A 21,329-nucleotide genomic window follows, 5' to 3' on the forward strand; every position below is an offset into this window, starting at 1 on the left:
CACCATCACACTTCCACCACCATGCTTGATTATAGGTATGGTCATGTCAAAGAATAAGTACCACCCCATGGAAATTGTTGCCTTTTTTTTTTTTTTTTTTTCTACATATTTGGACAAGCAAATATTTGAAACAGTGCCTATTAATAAAGTTGATAAACTCTATCAAATGACACATAAAATTAACATTTTGTAGTCATTTTCACAATTTAAATTCCAAAAAAAATAAATAAAAGTCACATGGAAAAGTACACCCCTACATTTATCACACTTTCAAATCAATTAAATTAGAATCAAGTGTTCAAGATGGGGTGCCAGTGATTAGAACTTGCTTAGGGAGTGCAGGTGGACCATTTCTTATTTAAGCCTTTCACATGCAGTGTCTGGTGTTCCCTTTGCTATTGAGGTGTGTAGTGTCATCATGCCAAGATCTAAAGAACTCTGTAATGTCACATAAATGAAGGTTGAGACAGATGCAAGTGCAGATAAGAGTTTTATTAGACAAGAGATAGACAGACAAATCCAAATCGAAAGGCAAAGGTGTGGACATAAACAGGCAAAAGGTCAGGAGATCCGGAAACGGGAATTAACTAGGCTAACAAGAATCAAAGAATGCTAGGCTATAAACAAGATCAATACCATGAAACGAAACACAAGGCACAAAGTTTGGCACAGTGATAACACTCAATAATTCGTGAAGTACATAGATACACAAAGGGTTTAAATACCAAAAATAATCAGGGGGATAACAAGAACAGCTGAATACAATAATGACACATAAGGGAAACAACCAATGTCAATACAGGGGTGGAGACAGGACAGAAATCATAACAGATGCACGTGTAGAAAGTAAACAAAATCAATGTCACTAAAAAACTGGGAAGCATGCGCTCGAGCTGCGAACTTCACTTCGTGTTTCAGAGTGCACTGCGTGCTCCAGTGCTTGCGCTAGGGGAAATTGTGACATGCAAGGCTTACAGAATGGATGTCTATGAGTCTGGGAAGTAATTTTAAAGTTATCAAATTTTACATCATTCCACTGTAAGAATAATCATCTACAGTGAAAGTGGTGCAGATTTCAAATAAATGCCAGAAAACTCAAGCCAAGAACAGACCATCTGATGCAAAAAGTAGTCTTCAAGAACCCCAAAAGTTCATCATAGGATCTGTTAGAAAGTCTTGCAACTGTTGGTGTCATGGTGCATGCTTCAACAATCAGAAAGCGATTGCACAAATTGGACCTACATGGGAGGCATGTCACGACAAGCATTTGCTGCTTAAAAAGAACATTAAAGAATGCCTACAGTTTGCCAATGAGCATATAGACAAAGACAAGGCCTTTTGGAATATGCTCTGGACAGACAAATCAAAGATAGAGTTTTTTGGCCATAGTAACAGCAGACATGTTTGGCGCAGACCAAAGCCAACTTTTCAGGAGAAGCACCTCATACCAACTGTGAAGCACATTGGTGGAAATGTTATGGATTGGGGTTCCTTCGCTGCCTCAGGGACTGGACAGTTTGCATTCATTGATTCAACTGTGAATTCTGCATCATATGAAAGAGTGCTTGAAGATAATTGTGAGGCCATCTGTCCAAAAGTTGAAGTTGAACCAGAAGTGGACTTTTCAATAGGTTAATGATGCTGAGTGCACTAGCAAATCCACTAAAGAATGGCTCGAAAAGAAGAAATGAAGGGTTCTGGAATGACCTAGTCAAAGCCCATATTTGAATCACATTGAAATATTGTGGGGGGATTCGAAAAGGGCAGTACATGCAAGAAAACCCCCAAAACATCTTACAACTGAAAGAATATTGCATGGAAGAGTGGTCAAAAATTCAAGCAAGCCAGTGTCAGAGACTGGTGGACAACTATGCAAAATGCCTACAAGAAGTTATTTCTGCTAAAGGGGGCAATACTTAATTTTTACTTAATTTTTGTACTTAATTTTTCCACAGAAGAATATCACATCTATTAATATTTATGTTGAATAAATTAGTGGAAAAGCTTATTTTCATTGTGTGTGTGTTTTTTTCTTCAATTATATCAACTTTATAAACATGCACTGTTTCATATATGATCAAATGTTTGCTTGTCCAATTATGTAAAAAAAAAAAAAAAAAAAAAAAAAGCCAACAATTTCCATGATGTGTACTTACTTTTTCTGTATGAATGTTTTGTGGAATTCTATGTTTGGTTATGCTAGATGCAACAGGACACCTCTCTTCATAATAGTTCCACTTTCAACTCATCAGTCCACAGAACATTCTCCCAAAAGGTTTGAGGATCATCAAGGTGTGTTTTGGCAAGATTCAGATGAGCCTTCATGGGTTATCAGTGGTTTTTGCCTTGCCACGCTTCCATGGATGTCATTTTTGCTCAGCGTCTTTCTGATAGTGGAGTCAGGATCATTGACCTTTATTAATGCAAGAGAGGCCTGTAGATTCTTTGATGTTGCCCTTGGCACTTTTGTGACTTGCTGGATGAGTAGTTGCTATACTCTTGGTGGAATTTTGGAAGGTTGGCCACTTCTGCGAAGGTTCACTACTGTGCCGAGTTTTTCCATTTGGAAAGAATGGCTCTCATTGTGATCCTTTGGAGTCCCAGAGCCTTTGAAATAGCTTTGTAACCCTTCCCAGACTGATGTATTTCAATCACCTTCTTCATCATCATCTCTGGAATTTCTTTCAATTTTGGCATAGTGTATTACTGGGTAAAACCTTTTAACCATATTCATGCTGTTGAAAAAGTTCTATTTATGTGCTGATATAAATGAACAGGTGTTGCAGTAATCAGGCCTGGTTGCGGCTAGTCCAGTTGAACCCCATTATGAATGCAATTTCATAGATTTTGGGAATTAGTATTTTAGAATTACTCTGGGGCAAATACAATTTCACACAGGCCCAGTTGGTATTGGATAACATTTTTGCTTCAATAAATAACATTATAATTTAAAAACTGTATTTTGTACTTACTCAGGTTGCCTTTGTTTGATCTTAGATTTTGTTTTAATTTCTGAAACAATTTAATATGAGGTATACACAAAAACAGAAGAAATTAGGATAGGGCCAATACTTTCACAGCACTGTACATGTATTAAGACATACATATACATACATAAAAGTCATTAGTATGTTAGATTTGATTCTAAAATTAATACATACACAACCAAACTTGCTATTAATTGTATAATTGTTTTAAAAAAATTATCAGGAACTTAACAGAGTTAATCCTTTTTTGTGGTTGAATCTCAAATCACATTCTAGAGACCACAGCTAGGTTCTTCAATGCCGTTAAAACATACACTACCTAGTGAGAAGCAGTAGTAAAGAGGAAATAATTTGAGATTCTGCTAAAACAAAACAAAACAAAACAAAAAAAACACATTGAAGAATGCTGGGTTTTTACAAAGATTCGAGTAGACAAAGCAATGAGAACTGGGAGAAAACAGCACTATAAGTAAATAAATAGAAATAAATAAAAAACAATCAAATAAATAACATTATGACTTTTATGATAAAAAAGAAGTTTTGTTTACCTTATTTTATGTAATATGAGTAAATGGAATGCTAAAGTTAATGTTTGTTCAAATTATTTCCAAAATGAATCAATCACTTAAAAATGTTATATGTATTTTAACTATATTGATATGATTTTAAACAATAAAGTGAAACTCACTAATGTCATATCACAGCAAAACGGTGACTACATTTCCCATCCTTCACTGCATATACAAACATGGCCGCCATGGACTACACTTCACTCACACACACACACACACACACACACACACATTCACCTTCTCCGGAAATCTAATCACACACACCTGTTGCCAATCTCTCACTCACTCACTCCACACTATATAAGAGATTTTTTAAACACCATAACTTTGCGATGTATTGAGTGTTCTGACCTTACCAAGCATTTGTACCTGTCTCCTTGTTTTGTTTTATGTTCATTGATCTTGCTTCTTGTTCCTCATTGACAGTTCTTACCTTGCCTAGTTCATACCTGTTTACAGATCGCCTGATCTAATGCCTGTTTCTTGACTAAATTATTGTCTCATGATTTGGATTTGCTTGCCTGCCTCTCTTTATTTAAAGCTCTTATCTGCACTTGCATCTGTCCGCACCTTCATAACATTTAATACGTGACAGAATACTTTGCCGCAACATGGAAGCAGCAGGAAAGCGAGGAGAGTGTCACGCCAGAGTACATGTAGATGTAGGGCCACCCTTTATGTCAGTCCAGTTTCCCCAGTGGACTGACATAGACCTCTCGGATCCAAATTATGGATCGTGTGACTAGCCGAGGCAGCTACAATTTCTCAACTGTGATAAGCTTGGGATACCCAGATCATCTTTCTGCTCTTAGGAATGTTTCAAGGGCCGCAGGCATGCCCTCCAATGGCTCCAAAAGAACACAAGAGCAGAGCTCCAACCTGAGACCGACGAGGGGGTCTCACCTGCTGAGCTCCAGCCAGAGGTCAACGTGGCGACCTCATCCACATTGCTCCAACTTGAGACCCACGAGGTGGTCTCACCTGCTGAGCTCCAGTCAGAGGTCAACGTGGCGACCTCATCCACAGAGCTCCAACCTGAGACCCACGAAGTGGTCTCACCTGCAGAGCTCCATCCAGAGGTCAATGTGGCGACCTCATCCCCAGAGCACCAACCTGAGACCCACGAGGTGGTCTCACCTGCAGAGCTCCAGCCGGAGGTCAACGTGGTGACCTCCTCCCCAGAGCTCCAGCATGAGACCCACGAGGCGGTCTCCTCTTCAGAGCTCCAGCAGAAAGTCAAGTTCCTGCTAGAGGTCAACGAGGTGACCTCCAAAGCCATGTTCCTGTCTGAGATCAATGACGTGACCTTACACACCAAGTTCCAGTCTGAGATCAACAAGATGACCACCCACACCAAGTTCCAGTCCAAGGTTGCTAACACGGACAACCAGGTTCCCCTCATGCCTGAAGCAGACGTCACGACCAACCAAGTTATGCTCATTCCAGAGTCTGTTGACACGACCAACCAGGTTCTGCTCATGCCTGAAACCGACGTCACGACCAACCAGTTTCTGCTCATGCCTGAAACCGACGTCATATTACGACAAAACATTGACTACATTTCCCATCCTGCGCTGTGGCCTACAAACATGGCCCCATGGACTACACTTCACACACACACACACACACACACACACACACACACACACACACACACACACACACACACACACACATTCACCTTCTCTGGAATTCTAATCACACATACCTGTTGCCAATCTCTCAGTTACTTCCTGCTATATAAGATACTTTTTGAACACCATGATCTTGCGAAGTATTGAGTGTTCTCACCTTACCAAGTGTTTGTACCCATTTGCTCATTTTGTTTTATGTTCATTGATCTTGCTTCTTCTTCTTCATTGACAATTCTTTGCCTAGTTCATGCCTGTTTACAGATCGCCTGACCTATTGCCTGTTTCTTGACTAAACTATTGTCTCATGATTTGGATTTGTTTGCCTGCCTCTGTTTATTTAAAGCTCTTATCTGCACTTGCATCCGTCCTCACCTTCATAACATTTAATGCTTGACAACTAATGACTGAAGTTTTACTGTGTTGTTCTTCAGCAGTTAAAGGAGCATTAGGTAAGATTGGTCTTTTTTTTTTCAAGTGTCTGACTGTTAAGTGGGTGGGTTCAACATTTGAATGTTTCTTGTACTGCTTGAGCTTGCACTAGTTCCTGCACATGTTCACAAAGCTCCACCCCCAGGACATAAAGTGACCATCAGAGTGATGTACAGCTAGAGTTATGTACAGCTAGAGTTCAACTATCATGAGGATTAGTATTAACCTCATTAGGCCTTGCAGAATAGAAATGAACTGTGGAGTTCTCTCTATGCAACAAATGACTAATTAATTATGTTTTACATTTTATCCAGCAAACAGGTCTTAAACAGAATTTGTTGAGAAATCCAGAAGCTTCCTCCAACTAACTAGCTTTTTTTTATTCAGTTGTCAGCCTTTAATTTTTTACTTAGATTAGCATCTCCCCCTGGTAAGTGCTGAATTATTGTGTTTGGCAGTTGACAGTTATATTTCATGTATCCTGAGTGACTTTGTCTTATCATACTCTGCTTGTTAGAGTGGTGATTTATACTCTAATCATATGTCTTATCATTTGTCTTATCATACTCTGCTTGTTACAACAGCTAGAATCAAATTTACATATTTCTGTGCTTAATGTTAGCATTTTAGCATTTAGCTTTTGCCTACTAAAGCATTAAAGTGATTGAAAGCCATTGAGAGCCATCTCATGATTTATGACAATTTTATTTCACTTATTGTGACTTATCATCTAATCATCATGTTACTGAAGTATGTTGCTTATTGCAACAGAGCTCTGTATAAAAGCTGGCTGTTGGCTGGTGGTGGAGTGAAGGAGTATTGGGGTGTCTACAAAATGACTGACACAAGGCCCATCCAAACAATTGTGGTTTGGAGAAAAGTGCATTTGTTGTTTTGCAAATGTTTTTTAAAGCCACATAAAACACTTGTGTTGAGGCCATTGAATCTTTATTTTCTATCATGTTATGCATATTTCCAGGTTATTTCTACATTTAGGAAATTAAAAAAAAAAAAAAAAGAAAAAAAAGGCAATTGCTCCTATAATTATGATCTGGCACAGTAGCATCTACATGGAAACTAATTTTTAAGACTTAGGTGTAAGACTTAGTTATTAGTAATTATTGTTGATGTGATCAGTACTTAATCACTACTTATTATAAAAGAACTACTTACTGAGTAATTAACTAGTAGTTCTCCTAGCTAGTAATCAGTTAATTGCAGTAAGATAAGTGATAATGAAAAACTACTCATTCTTTCCTGGTTACTACATCGTTACCTAGGTGTTACGTAACTGTTGCCACAAAGTTAGAACAACACAATTGTACAGGATGTCTTTGTATGCTGTGGCTTTACAATTTCCCTTTACTGTAGTGATGTGTCATACATGAGCGATTCGTTCATTTTGAATTTAATATGACTCGTTAACAACGAGTTGTCTCAGAGTGATTCGTTCATTTTGTGTTGACCGTGCATGCACTGCAACATCCCCATAGGTTCTGTACAGGAAACAGAAATGATTAGTTCACCTCTCGAGTCTTCTGGTTCGAGTCGTTCATTCATCACGTTACAGTTACACTGCATTCAGCCTATGTGGTGGTCATGGGATGAACGAACGACTCAAACCTGAGGACTCCAGAGGTGAACTAATCATTTCTGTTTCAGGGGAACAGACGTGACAAATGTGATGGGACAAAAGAACAACTCGGATCAGGAGGTGAGGTGGATTGTCAGACTGCATAGTCTGAAAACCCAGCTAAGCAATTAATTAATCATTTCTGTTTCTCATAATTTGGCCTTAGCTGCATTAGCCTATAGTTTTGTTTTGTTTTTTTATTTAAAATGTGATCAACGTTTGTATAAGTACTAGATGTGTTGAGGAATTTAACATGTAACATTTTAATTATATTCTGCTGAAATGAACAAAATGACTCGAAAAAAAGATTCATTCATTTTGCTGAATGACATTCAAAGATCCGAGTTAGTAAAATGATCCGAACTTCCCATCACTACTTTACTGGAACTAAGGGGCCTAGCCCAAACATATTGCAGCATGACAAAGTTTCCACAAAGTTTCCAGCCCTATTCCACAAAGTGAGGTCCATGAAGACATGGTTTGCAAAGGTTGGAGTGGAAGTTCAACTTAAGTAGGCCTGATTTCAAACCCACTGAACATGTTTTAAATTACAGGTGTGCTTGAAAATTTGTGAACACTTTAGAATTTTCTATATTACTGCATAAAATATGACCTAAAGCATAATCATATTTTCACACAAGTCCTAAAAGTAGAAAACAAGAACCAAGTTAAACAAATATGGCAAAATACTATACTTGGTCATTTATTTATTAATCAAAATCCAATATTACATATCTGGGAGTAGCAAAAGTAGGTGAATCTTTGCTTTCAGTGTCTGGTGTGACACCCTTATGCACGAATAACTGCAACTAAATGTTTCTGTTTATTAGTCCTGCACATTGGAGGAATTTAAGCCCGTTCCTCAGTACTGAAGAGTTTCAACTACAGGATGTTGATGGGTTTCCTTAATAAACCGCTTGCTTCAGGTCCTTCCACAATATTTATATTGGATTAAGGTCAGCACTTTGACTTGGCCATTCAAAAACATGAACTTTATTCTTCTTTAACCATTCTTTTGCAGAATGACTTGTGTGCTTAGGGTCGTTGTCTTGCTGCATGACCCAATATCTCTTGAGATTCAGTTCATGAACAGATGTGCTGACATTTTCCTTTAGAATTCACTGGTATACTTCAGAATTAATTGTTCCATCAATGATAGCAAGCTGCCCTGGCCCAGATGCAACAAAACAGTCCCTGCAGTGTTTTCCTTTCCACAAACATGTCTCATCCACCCACAAAACACTTTTCCAATAGTCTTCTGACTTGTCCACGTTTTTGTTCGCAAACTGCAGAAGGGCAGCAATGTTCTTTTTTGGAGAGTAGTGTCTTTCTCCTTGCAACCCTGCAGTGCACACCACTCATGATGGCGAACTCATGAAAAAAAATAAAAAATTTATCATAGAATTTTTATTGGAAAATCGCATTTTACATATTATAACACCCCATCCAACAACCCCAACAAAATAATCACAACCAAAACCAAAAGAAATGGGGAAAACAAAAAACATCAACAAACAAACAACCAGAAAAAGAAACCAAACAAATAAATAAAGAGAGAAAAAAAAACGAAGATGATTAGTATTTACCGTCTACTTTTACTCAATCCACCTCCAGGGTGCATACATCATTGGAGTAGGTAATAAATTGTTGCCATTTTACCCAAAATGATTCACCCCTGCCTCTGATGTTATACTTCATTTTTTCAAGTTTTAAAAAGAACATTAAATCTTTAAGCCAGACTGATATAGAGGGGGGTTGTGGATAGGTCCTAGACAGCAATATTCTGCTTGTGTATGGTTTAGCGGCTGACGCTGAGCTGGAACACCAAAGATGGCAATTAAAGGGCAGACATCCAATTTGATTTTAAGAAGGTCGGATATAGTTTCAAAAAAAGAGTTCCAAAAGTTCTGCAGTTTGGGACAGAGTGCAAACATATGACTGAGGTTACAGGGCGAAAGTTTGCATTTTTGACACATGCCAGGAACATTGGGATATATTTTAGATAGTTTACTCCTAGAGAGGTGAGCTCTATGGACCACTTTAAAATGTATGAAACTAAGTCTAGCACAAGACATGGTGGTACGTATACAGTATTATCTAACGCTCTGCCCCAGTAATCATCCTCAAGCTCCATGCCCAATTCCTCTTCCCAAGCACTAATGGTTTTGATATTGTAAGAATTGTCCTGTGCCCAGATCGTTGCATATATCCGTGAAATAATGCCACCTTTATGAGGATTCAGCTTGAACACCTCTTCCCATCTAGACTTTGTAGGTAAGGAGGGAAAACCAGAGAATAGGGAGGAGACACAATGCCTAATTTGAAAGAAACGGAATAGGTGAGACAGAGGCAGCCTGAATGACGAGGATAATTCAGAAAAGTTTGCAAACACATTATTAATGAAAAGATCCTCAAAGCATTTCAGACTTTGCTTCTAAGTGCCACCATGGAAGAGAGGGGGCCTGTACCCAGACCACCAGTTTCTGAATATTAGCCGCCCAATAATAATACAAGAAATTGGTCAATGAGAGTCCACCACTTAGTCGACTCTTTTGAAAATTTGGAAACCCTGGGAGATTTCCTCCCCATATAAAAGAGGAGATTAATTGGTCTATATTCTTGAAGAAAGATTTGGGTGAAAACAAAGGAATGGAATGAAAAAGGTAGAGGAATTTTGGAAGAATGTTCATTTTTTTCGTGCTTATTCTACCAAGAGGGGATAATGGTAGAGCTGCCCATCTTTGAAAGGCTGACTTCATGTATGAAATTAAGGGTGTAAAATTCGCCACCATTAATGCAGAATAGGAACGGGTGACATTAACTCCGAGATATTTGAATTTTGAATCCATCAAATGAAAAGGTATTTCAGTCGGTTATATTTTTTGGCCAGATTGGTTTATGGGTAAGCATTCACTCTTTTGTAGGTTCAGTTTATACCCGGAAAATTTCCCAAAGTCTTTTAATATGCGTATTATCTCAGAACTAGATGCAGTTGGATCTGTAACATAAAGTAGTAAGTTGTCAGCATATAGGGCTAGTTTATGTTCAATTCCCTTGCGGATTATACCCTGAAATAAGGCAGTAAGGGAGACAGAGGACATCCCTGGCGCGTACCCCATGACAAAGTAAAATAGTCAGATTTAGCATCGTTGGTATATATGAAAGCTTGCAGTTCCACATATAATAATCCATGATATCAGTCCATCCCCAAAGCCGAACCACTTTAGCACCATAAAAACATATTCCCATTCTATCCTATCAAACGCCATTTCTGCGTCCAAGGAAATGACCACTTCAGAGGAGTTGCTGTTTTGTTTTGAATATAAAATACTAAGAAGAGTACGAATATTAGAAAAGGAATGCCGTACTTTTATGAATCCGGTTTGCTCCTCTGAAATAATGCCAGGGAGAATCTCCTCTAAACGAGAGTCCAAAAGTTTGGCTAAAATTTTGACATCAACATTGAGGAGGCTAATAGGTCTGTACGAATTACATAATGTTGGGTCCTTCCCATCTTTAAGCAATAGAGTTAAAGATGCTTGTCTCAATGTTTGTGACAATGTACCTAGTTCTAAGGATTCCTCGAATACAGCCAGAAGTAATGAGGCCAAATTCAGAAGGAAACCCATCCGGGCCAGGTGATTTCTTAGATTGCAATGAATTGATTGAATTAACAATCTCATCTAAGGTTATGGGGCTGTCAAGTTCAGATGCCAATGGAGGGTCAACTCTGGGAAAATCAATATTTCTAAGAAAATGGTCCATGTTACCTGAATTGTCAGGAGCTCCATCTGTGAGAAGTAGAAGAATGTCAAGACTTAAAGGAACGTGGTCGGAAATAATAATTGGTAGATATTCAGAGTTTACAACCTGAGAAATTAGAGAGTTATTAATAAAAAGGTAATCAATGCGACAAAAAGATTTATGTACGTGAGAAAAAAAAGAATATTTTCTCACTGTGGGGTTAAAATACCTCCACGGATCAATGTAACCATTCTGAACCATAAACTCAGAGAACACCTTTGCCATTGCAGAGGAAGCCTTTGTAACAGCGCTAGATTTGTCCAAAACTGGGTCAATAACACAGTTTAAATCTCCGCCAAATATCAAGAGATGTGTGTTCAAAGCAGGAATTTTTGACAACAAATTCTGAGCTAAAGGAGCATTATCAAAATTCGGGGCACATACATTTACCAAAACTACTGCCGTTTGTGTTTCCCTTCCACAATCACATATCTACCATTTACATCAGAAATAACTTTATCAAAAGAAAAGGGCACAGTCTTACTTATCAGAATAGAAACTCCCCTGGTCCTGGAATCAAAATTGGAGTTGAACATATGTGATGTCCAGCCAGCTTGGAGACTGCATTGATCCCTGAGATGGAGATGGGTTTCCTGAAGAAATGCAACGTCAGGTTTTTGTAGTTTTAAATGTGTCAAAATTTTGGACCTTTTAATGGGACCATTCAGACCTTTCACATTCCACCTAAGGAATCTGATCGAGCTTCGGATGTTTTCCGTCATTTTAGATTAATACAGAATGGAGTACAGAGAGGTTGATATTAATAGGAAAAAAATGAGAAGAAAATAAATAAATAAATAAATAAATAAACCCACAACAACACAGCATCCCTCCCGCCTCCCCCCCCCCCCCCCCCCACCCCACCCTACTCTGAACATCAGTTAACTTCTCTCCATTCCCAAACAATGGAGGCAGAAACCTACAACACTGGAACATCCGATATTTGTAAACCATACCTATTCCTGTTGTGTGACGTCATTCCCGAGCATAAAAGGTACCACAATTACCATGTATCTCAGGCAACCTATAGATTTACATGGAAACTAATATAGGTTCCCACACCCGCACAGTTTTACAGTCACATTACAGTTATTAATAAATTGGTTAACTGTCATGTAGGCAGCTTAAGATGAAGGATACCATTCATTAAACCATCGTTGCACTTTTTGGGGGCAGTAGAATTGCAGCCTCTTATCACCGAGGTCTATCCGAAGGCAAGCAGGGTATCTGAGAGAAAACCGCACATTTCTCTCATGCAAGTTGTTTCCCACCGCAGCGAAGGCCGCCCTCCTCTTAGCGACGCTGGAGTTGAAGTCAAGAAAGATGAAGACCTTACGGCCCTGATGGAAAAGTTGATTCCAATTCCCGCGTCAAACAACTTTTTCTCTGTCGTGAAAGTAGTGAAACCGCACAGTCATCACTCTGGGCCTTTGATTCTCTTGCTCCTCCGAGGGCCAATACGATGCGCTCTATTCAGCAATGGAGCGGTTGGAAATATTTCCGATCTGAGGACATCCTGGAAAAACTTTGACATAAATGTTACCGGATCGCTCCGTTCTTCTCGTTCCGGAATACCGATGACCTGGAGATTGCAGCGCCGTGAACGGGACTCCAGCTCCTCCACTTTATCGGTGAGCTGTTTGTTAGCCGAATTTAGCTTTAGCACCGTCTGTTCCAGTGCGACATTGCGGTCACTGAAATCGTTCAGGTGCTGAAAAGCTCGTCAATACGCCATCCTTGTGATTCAATGCCTGATTTAAAACTCTCAAATGACGCAACAACTGGGGCCAGAGCTGAGTCAATAGCTGCTTTCACCTGTACTGCGATGGTAGATGTTAGCTCTGCGATCAAAGTGGTGCAGAGGTTTTCCAGGACAAACGGTAGCTTGTCGCCATGACTCGTCATGCTCGGTGAAGATTTAGGTTTCCGTAGTCTTTCAGAAGCCATAAGTCCTTTCTGGTTATAATTGTCAACCGAGTAATTGAAAAAGAACGCACCAAATGTCTTAGAAAAGATTCACGTTGCCTGAAAAGCACAATTAAAAGATAAAATGCTGGGGAGCTCACTCCTCGTGTGCCTTCTCACTCACATGCTCAGCCGGAAGTCCAAACTCATGAATATTAACATTAGCCAATGTGAGAGAGGCCTTTAGTTGCTTACCAAAGTTATCCTTTGTTCCTTTATGACCTTTCAGACTATTACACATCTTGCTCATGGAGTGATCTTTGTTGGTCTTGAATTTTCTCCATTTGTACACAATCTGTCTGACTGTGGATTGGTGGAGTCCAAAATATTTAGAGATGGTTTTGTAACCTTTTTTCTGAGGTCCTCAGAAATCTCCCTTGTTCATGCCATGATACACTTCCACAAACATGTTGTGAAGATTAAACTTTGATAGATCCCTTGTCATGTATTGGAGAGTTGAGATGGATGCAAGTGCAGATAAAAGCTTTATTAGATGAGAGATAAGCAAACAAATCCAAATCATGAAACACAGGCGTGGTCAGAACAGGCAAAGGGTTAGGTGATCGGCAAATGGGCATGAAGTAGGCAAGGCAAAGCACAAAACGAGAAACTAGGAACGAGATCAAAAACCATGAAACATATCACAAGGAACAAAATACAAGATTGTCACACTGGATTGTCATCCCATTGATTGAAACACATGACTCTAATTTCAACTAAAAAAAAACTGCTAATTCTAGAGGATCCCATACTTTTGCCACTCATAAATATTTAATATTGAATCATTTTTCTCAATAAATAAGCGACCAAGTATCAAATTTTGTCTCATTTGTTTCATTCTGTCCTCTTTATCTACTTTTATCTACTTGTGTGAAAATCGGATGATGTTTTAGGCTATGTTTATGCAGAAATACAGAAAATTCTGAAGGGTTCACAAACTATCAAGCACCAACAGACCTCACTAATTCTCTTGCGGCTGAATGGGAAAATATCCAAAGCCACACTTTAAAATCTAGTGGAAAGCCTTCCCAGAAGAGTGGAAGTTAATATACCAGAAAAGAGGGTCGAAAACTGGAATGGGATGTTCAAAACACATAAGTGTATGTATAATATCAATGAAGTCTTATTTTGAATCATGTTCAAGCACACAGAGTATTTTAAATGTCCTTCTAACCTTCTCCCAGTTTGCCAGCTTGTTCTGCAGCACTTCCAGGCAGGATCTTAGACAACATGCTGTCTCCTTCCATACCAGGCTGAGCAGCTGCAGCACTACCTATTGCACCAGATCTTGAAGCTGCCTTGGAGCCTGCAGAAAGCAAAAAGTTATTTCACAGTGCAGCAAGAGATAAAGATTTTTAAAGTAACGGGGGAAAAGAAAAATCAAACAAAAAGCAGGCATAATCAAAGAAAACAGTATTTCTACATATTTGGTGGATGAGAGTAATCCAATTTTAACCTCTGTTTTAATAAATGTTTAAACAGTTTCACAAACTTAATTGTTGACACCACTGCTGCAGATTTATGATATTCAATATCATCCTCTTGCATACTATTTCAAACCTAATTCTTAAGACATGTTTACACATTTTTGAAAGTACAATTCTAATGTGTCATTCTGTCAAATGTCCTTCTGAAACAGAAAGTGTCATGCACAAGGTATCATGATGAATCTAGGGCTCATGACTAAAGAATCAACATTCCACACAGTGTTTAAGCCCTATACTGTGTATGAGTCACTGTGTGTGTATTTCTGGGTATTTGTGGGTATGAGGTACATGTATTCCCAATAATTATGCAGAAAGTTATGTAATAAGGGAACATTATCTCCATTTTATTTAAACAAACTAGTGTGATTTTTATGCCTAACTAAAACTCAGCTGTTAAAGAGCTTGAACATAGCTTGAGAATGTGTGAAACTTGAGAGCTTTTAATTATCCACATTGAGATGTTGTTTCATTTCTGTGTTATTTATAATGGATTTGAAACACCTGAGCTGAATCAGGTCTGATAAAGCCTGAAATGGTCATAAAAGAGACAGGGTTCAAGAGTTACAATTTTGGAAATATTTGCAAATAATTGTGACAGCTCTGGGTCACGAATTCCATACATTTCTTACTGCAGAAAAGTAAGCTAGCATAGCAGTGGAAAGGCATACAATTGTTTGTGTGTGTGTGCTTTATGTCTATACATTTACCTATCCCTGTGAGTGGAGGCTGGGCTGTTTTGGCAGGTTGTGGGGTGGCTGCTTTTGCTCCAATTGCAGTAACAGGAGCGGTGACAGGCTCAGGCTTGGCCTATCAGAGGCCAGATAAATGTTATTTTAAGCAAGCAACACAACTGTAGAACACTTAATTGTTTTTAATTTTTCCAATGATAGAGGAAAAATTAGGTTTCATGCATGTAGGAAAGTTATTACAAACAAATTGACCACAGACACAACTGGCAGAAAAGGAAAAGTTATTACAATACAATATTATAGTATATTGTAGTTAGTATATATAGTAATTGTATAGTATATAATAGTTATTACAACATATGTTGTGTTTCATTGAAAGTTCAGTAAAGATTAGAACTAATGAGATTCCCACTGTGGGTGAGAGAGAGAAATTGTAGTTTAATCATTTGAAGCTATGTGCAGTATGAGAAAAAAGCCACCACACTGTTTCAGTGTGCCAGTTTGAAGTGTTGTTTGTTCTTCTTGGTGCATTTAGCTAAAAAACACTGTAAAGAAGGGTTTCACAGTCAATTAGCTTGTATCTCCATTTGGAGCAGATATATACATATAGGACTGTTTTACTTGAACAATCTTCGTCCGTTTATTCACTGTACGCAAAGAGCCATATTCAGAATTATATATTCATAGTAGTTAATACCAAAATTGTGCACATCTGCATTCAGATCTCACATTTAACTATAGCCCTAAAAGCTATTCAGAGGTTGTGCAGGATTTGCACACACAGGCCAGAGTTCACTGAAAACAGAGGTATGCCTCAGTTACTTGATATTCAGACAATAAACTTAAACCAAATTTCTATACTGATATCAGTGTGAGAAAGTAGCATCACAATCCAGCAATGTCTGATAATTTGAAGTAACCTCAATATGTCACACCAAAACTTAAATATGAAACTATTAATGAATTAATTGTATCATCCCAAATAGTTTTTTTTTTTTTCACATGGAGTACATTTGCAGAGACAGCACCATAACTAGAGACATTACTGAATTTATATGGATAAAGTGATAAATTACTTTACATGGGAGCTTATCAAATTAATTTAAACCAATTCTGCAGTGATTAATGTGATTTTACAATTAAGTACATCAATTACAATTAAGACACCACACGGAATGGTGTGTAAAACAGACACCACAGACTCACCAAAACTGGACAGTTGAGGATTAGAAAGAAAAAAAAAATCACCAGGTCTTTTTCTAGTCTTCAACTGTCCAGTTTTGGTGAATTTGTGATGTGTTAGCCTTGGATTATTATTCTTGTCTGATAGGGGTGTAACCTGACATGGTCTTTTGTTACTGTAGTCCATGCACCTCAAGTTTGGAGTGTTGTGCATTCTGAGATGCTTTTCTGTTCACCGTGGTTATAAAAAGTGTTTATTTGAGTTACTGTAGACTTCCTGTCAGCTCAAAACAATCTGGTCATTGTCCTCTGATCTGTCTCATCAACAAAGTGTTTCAGTTTGCAGACCCTCTTCTCCCAGGTTCAAATTCCCATTGTAACTTCCAACAGTTATTATAAAGGCTTTGTATAAGACTGGAGATGATTACTGAAAAAAGAACCCATAATATATCCAAAAGAAATTTAATAGTTCAATTATAAATTAATAAAACTATTCACCGTAGCAGGTGCTGGTTGCACTCCTGCTGCAGGTGCCCGTGTTGCAGGACTTGTCTGGCCAGGTTTCGCTTGGAGCTGCTGAACTTGTGTTGGCTGTGACTGTATAGCACCTGCTGCAGGTGTCTGCTGTCCAGGCCTAGCTGCTGGTGTCTGTGCCTGCTGTTGTAACTGTGTTCGCTGGCCCTGTTGTACCTCAGTTAGCTGCTGGGACCCAGGCTGTCTACTTGTGTTGGAGGGTCCACTTGCAGCCCTTTGCCCTGAGCCAGTTGAACCCATCTGTCTCGAGGATGATAGGTGGCCTTGGAGATCTTGTTGCTTCCTGCTGGAAGAACCTTGGTGATGGGAAGACTGTTTCCCAGTGCGTGAGCCATGGTGGTGCCCAGGAGGGTCACGGGAGTAATCAGAGGAGTGGTAGCCCTGAGAGCGAGAGTCTCCTCTCTTTGCTGAAGAAGAGGACATAGAACGAGAGTCATGCCGTATAGATGGGTCCTTTGAAGTACGAGATGATCGAGAAGAACGGGGCTCATCAGAGTGGCGGGAGGAAGAGTGTCTACCAGAATTTCCACTACTATGATGACGGTGCTCTCGAGAAGATGTATGGCGGGAGTGACCATAGTCATCTTGTGGCCAAAGGTCTTCCTCTGGAGGTTCATCATAGTCATGGTATGTGTGTTTCACATGGCCACGCCTCCCAGAAGAGGAATGGCCACTGCTATAGTGGCGGGAACCCCGGACATCTCGCGGCTTCTCAAACCAGTCAGTCTCCTCCTGGCCAAGATGGTAGGCTTTGGAAACCAAAAGTACATCACAGTCAATTTCCAACTGACAAAAAAGGCATGCATGCTAAGATTGTGAATAAGAGAAGAACAGAAAAGAGAACTACAGCTTAATATCCATGCAAAGCACTGCAAAATAAAATAAGACTATAAAAATTACACTTAAAAAACTGTTTAAAAAACACTTAAAACACTATTCACAATTTGCAGATATTTTGACTACTCATGCAAGAGATGAACCTTAGGAAAACATGCATCAAAATGAGAAAATATAAGGAAAGAGTTGAGACAAAAGCTTATGCGATTTTGATAGTCAGTTTTGATGAAAGCTGGTTGCCTGAAGACACAACATAGACATGCACTGGGCTTTGACTCCGTTATATCTGCTATCTGATCTTTCACTTTGTCTGAGTGGGTGGGGGATGTTTAAAGTAGACAGTGACTCTGGCATTCAGCACCCAATTACCTTCACTGTCAGACACAGCGCAATACATATCGTCTATTATGTACATATCATCAGGTTTGTAGACATGGGTCCGTGGCAGGTCTCGAATATGGTCCTGTACATCAGGAAGAGAGTGGCTTGAGCCATATGAGTAAGATGGATCGTAGCAGGCCTGCCTACTGCCCATGAACTTCCCCATAGGACTAAGTGGGCTCTCCTCTTCAGAGTACTGCGAGCGCAATGTGGGACGCCCACTTCGGCCATAGCTGCTTCGGTATGACCGATCTGCGTAGTCCCGTTCATGAGATCTGCTACGATAGCCTGTGTCACGAGAAATCTTATCCATGCCATGACCAGCTGAGCGGGACCTGCCATTGCCATAGAAATGTTCATCATCATAGTAGCCCCGATGGGGGTCATACATGGTTTGTTTCAGCCCATAGATTTCATCTTGGAGTTTTCGTGAATGAGAACCTGTGCCATAACCACTTGTAGTGGAGGTGCTCATGGTGTATGAGGCCAGATCAGCCTCCACATCACGAGCTTCCTCAATTGGAGAGAACTTGGAGATCTTCTGCTCTAAGCCTTGCTTACGATGCTTGCTCCTCTTGGTAGACATGACAACTGGGGCCAGGGTCTTTGAGGAGTGCCTCTGGGCTGGTCTTGTGGATGTTGAATGCTTGTAGTCATCATAGTAATATGTGGATCCCCCACCCATGCTACTGCTGCCCACTACCCGGCCATGCGTATCTCGCCCTCGCGCTTGGTAGCTGCCAGTGCTCTTACCCCTGCCATGGTGATGGTCGTACATCTCTGCATCACGCTCGTCCTCTGGTCTGCCGTAGGAGCTCCCCCCTCGTGTGTGGAGTCCATCACCCCCATAGCGCCCATAGCCCTCACTGCGGTGTGGGTCTGAGGTGGTGCCCATGCCCTCTTTGGTTAACTCACTTATGTCATCAATCATTACATAATTTCTAGGTACATTCTGCTCCAGGCTGGAAGAACTGTATAAGCCATCACCAGTATAAGTAGAGGGACTGTCCACTGAGTGCATATGATCAGAAAGTGTTGTCTGTCCATATGTGTTGGCAACAGTGGTGGGATACTGTCCATAAGAACTGCCTGTGGTTGTTGTGTGTCCATAGGTATTGGGTGTGGTTGTAGTGTATTGACCATAACTATTTGCTGAAGTTGTTGTATATGGCCCATATGAACTTGCTGTGGTAGTTGAGTATCCACCATAAGTACTTGAACCTGAGGTGGAGTATGGCCCATAGGTACTTGCCATGGCTGTGCTGTACTGACCATAAGATGAAACCAAACCAGATTGGCTATATGTCGAATCTTGGACAGTTGTTATTACAGCAGAAGGATTGCTTATAACCTCATAATTAGTGGCCATCTTGTGTTCAAGGTCAGCCAGTGAGGTTTGTCGTGGCCTCTGATGGATAGTTAGTATGTCTGCCAGTGGCTGGTATGTACTTGCCTGACTGACCGGGTAGGGGGGGGCCTGGCTCGGGTATGGTGTGGTGTGGGTTGGGTAAGGGGTTTGACCCACAGGTGGTTGAGAAGGTGGCTGGAATCCAGTTGGAGGTAGCATTGTATGCTCTGTTGGATAAGGTGGTTGGCTTGTTGGGAAGCTCTGGGAGGGGAAAGTCCCTTGAGCATGATAAGATGGGGTAGGATGATGGGGTGTGGTTTGTAGAGGTGTGGGTTGGGGTAGAGCTTGTGCCTGGGAGACTGTAGGATATGGAGGCTGGCTAAATCCAGTGCTTTGGAATGTGGAGGCATGTAGGGTGGTTGCTGTTGATTGGCTCTGAGGGTACTGGTAGGACACAAAGGATGATGTAGGAGGAAACTGTGCAGCAGTGCTTAGCTCACTGGTAAATTGGCTGAGTGGTGCTGTGCTTGGTCTGGTCAGAAGCCCATTACTCTCTGATGTGGCTGCAGCTGCCAGCCGAAGGTTGTTCAGTTCAGAATCAGACATGTAATCTCGTGTGTCGCCCATACAGCGCAGGTATGCTATCTCTCTCCTCTCCCTCTCTTTCACAAGGGTCTCCTTTCTCTGTGTAATGCCCATCTCCAGGTATCGGAGTTTGGCATCAATCTCTTTCTCTTCTTCCTCCAACTCAGCTTGCTGTTTCCGTAGTTTGGTGGATTCTTGCTCAACAGCCTTTAGTTCATGAGTCAGGTCTTTCAGAAGACTGGCCTTGGCTGCTAAGCCTGGACGGGAACCCATCTTCAGAGAGGGCAGAGAGGGCACATACATCTGGGGAAGGGCATGGGTGACCATTGACAGCTGAGTCTCCTCAGGTGGGGGGCTTGGCAGAGTTCGTTTAACCTTCCTCAGGAGGGAGCTCTGTTGGAGTGCCATCAACTGCAAGGACAGAGACAGATAGAGGGGCCAGGTAGAGGGGATGGGTAAAAAGCATGCAAAAATTAAAGCACAGTGTTAGTTATTCTATAGTAACAACAAGACAAAAACAAATGATATTGTGTGAAAGATCCATAGTGGTGACAATTTTATTCTATACCCTTCTTTATATATAAAATGTTAAAATATAAAATATTAAAACAGCTTTAAAATTCTCAATCTCTATGTAAAATCAGTAAAAGATATTTTGAAACAACAAGATGAAAGACTAAAGGTACTTTTTTTCTAAATAATGGCAGATGACATGTTCACACTGCATTTGAATAACCTAATTTTAACACTTAGTTTAACAATGTAAACGTGAAAGTGTAGTTTTCCAAGAATATCCATTATTATATGTTGTATTATATGTTTCAGCGGTTGAAAACTCATCCACACCTATATTAGTGAATGGCACGCCAAGCTAATATTTCTAATTACATGTTGTATTTCATGTGTAGCTTCACCCAGTTTTTTTGTCCTTGATGTAGTAAAAAATCTGGCATCTACAGTCCCCTCCAAAACTATTGAAAGAGCAAGGCCAATTCATTTGTTTGTGCTATACACCAAAGACATCTGGGTTTGAGATCAAAAGATGGATATGAGATGAGAGTTTATGATTTCAGCTTTTATTTCCTGGTATTTACAGATGTGTTAATCAACATAAAACCTAGTGCAACCTAAAACAACACAGAACCTTTTGTATCAGACCACTCAATGTTCAGGTGAGCTATAGGAACAGATAAGTCTTGAAGTAAATCAAATATTAATAACACTTAATATGTGCAAGCCTGCAACTCACTGACAACACCAAA

At 40.0% G+C, this 21,329-nt stretch overlaps 1 protein-coding gene across 1 annotated transcript in view; it reads right to left on the reverse strand.

Annotated features, from left to right (window-relative positions):
• bsna (bassoon presynaptic cytomatrix protein a) overlaps positions 1-21,329 on the reverse strand; it is a 207,127-nt gene that overhangs the window by 17,429 nt on the left and 168,369 nt on the right. Inside the window, exons 6-9 of the mRNA XM_017467307.3 lie at positions 18,123-20,478; positions 16,881-17,665; positions 15,219-15,318; positions 14,199-14,330 (exon numbers count right to left, since the gene is read on the reverse strand). Of these exons, the coding sequence (XP_017322796.1) occupies positions 14,199-14,330; positions 15,219-15,318; positions 16,881-17,665; positions 18,123-20,478 (3,373 nt within the window). The remainder of the gene's footprint in view (positions 1-14,198; positions 14,331-15,218; positions 15,319-16,880; positions 17,666-18,122; positions 20,479-21,329) is intronic.

Source organism: Ictalurus punctatus, chromosome 5 (genome assembly GCF_001660625.3).
Source record: "Ictalurus punctatus breed USDA103 chromosome 5, Coco_2.0, whole genome shotgun sequence".
NCBI classification, from domain to species: domain Eukaryota; kingdom Metazoa; phylum Chordata; class Actinopteri; order Siluriformes; family Ictaluridae; genus Ictalurus; species Ictalurus punctatus.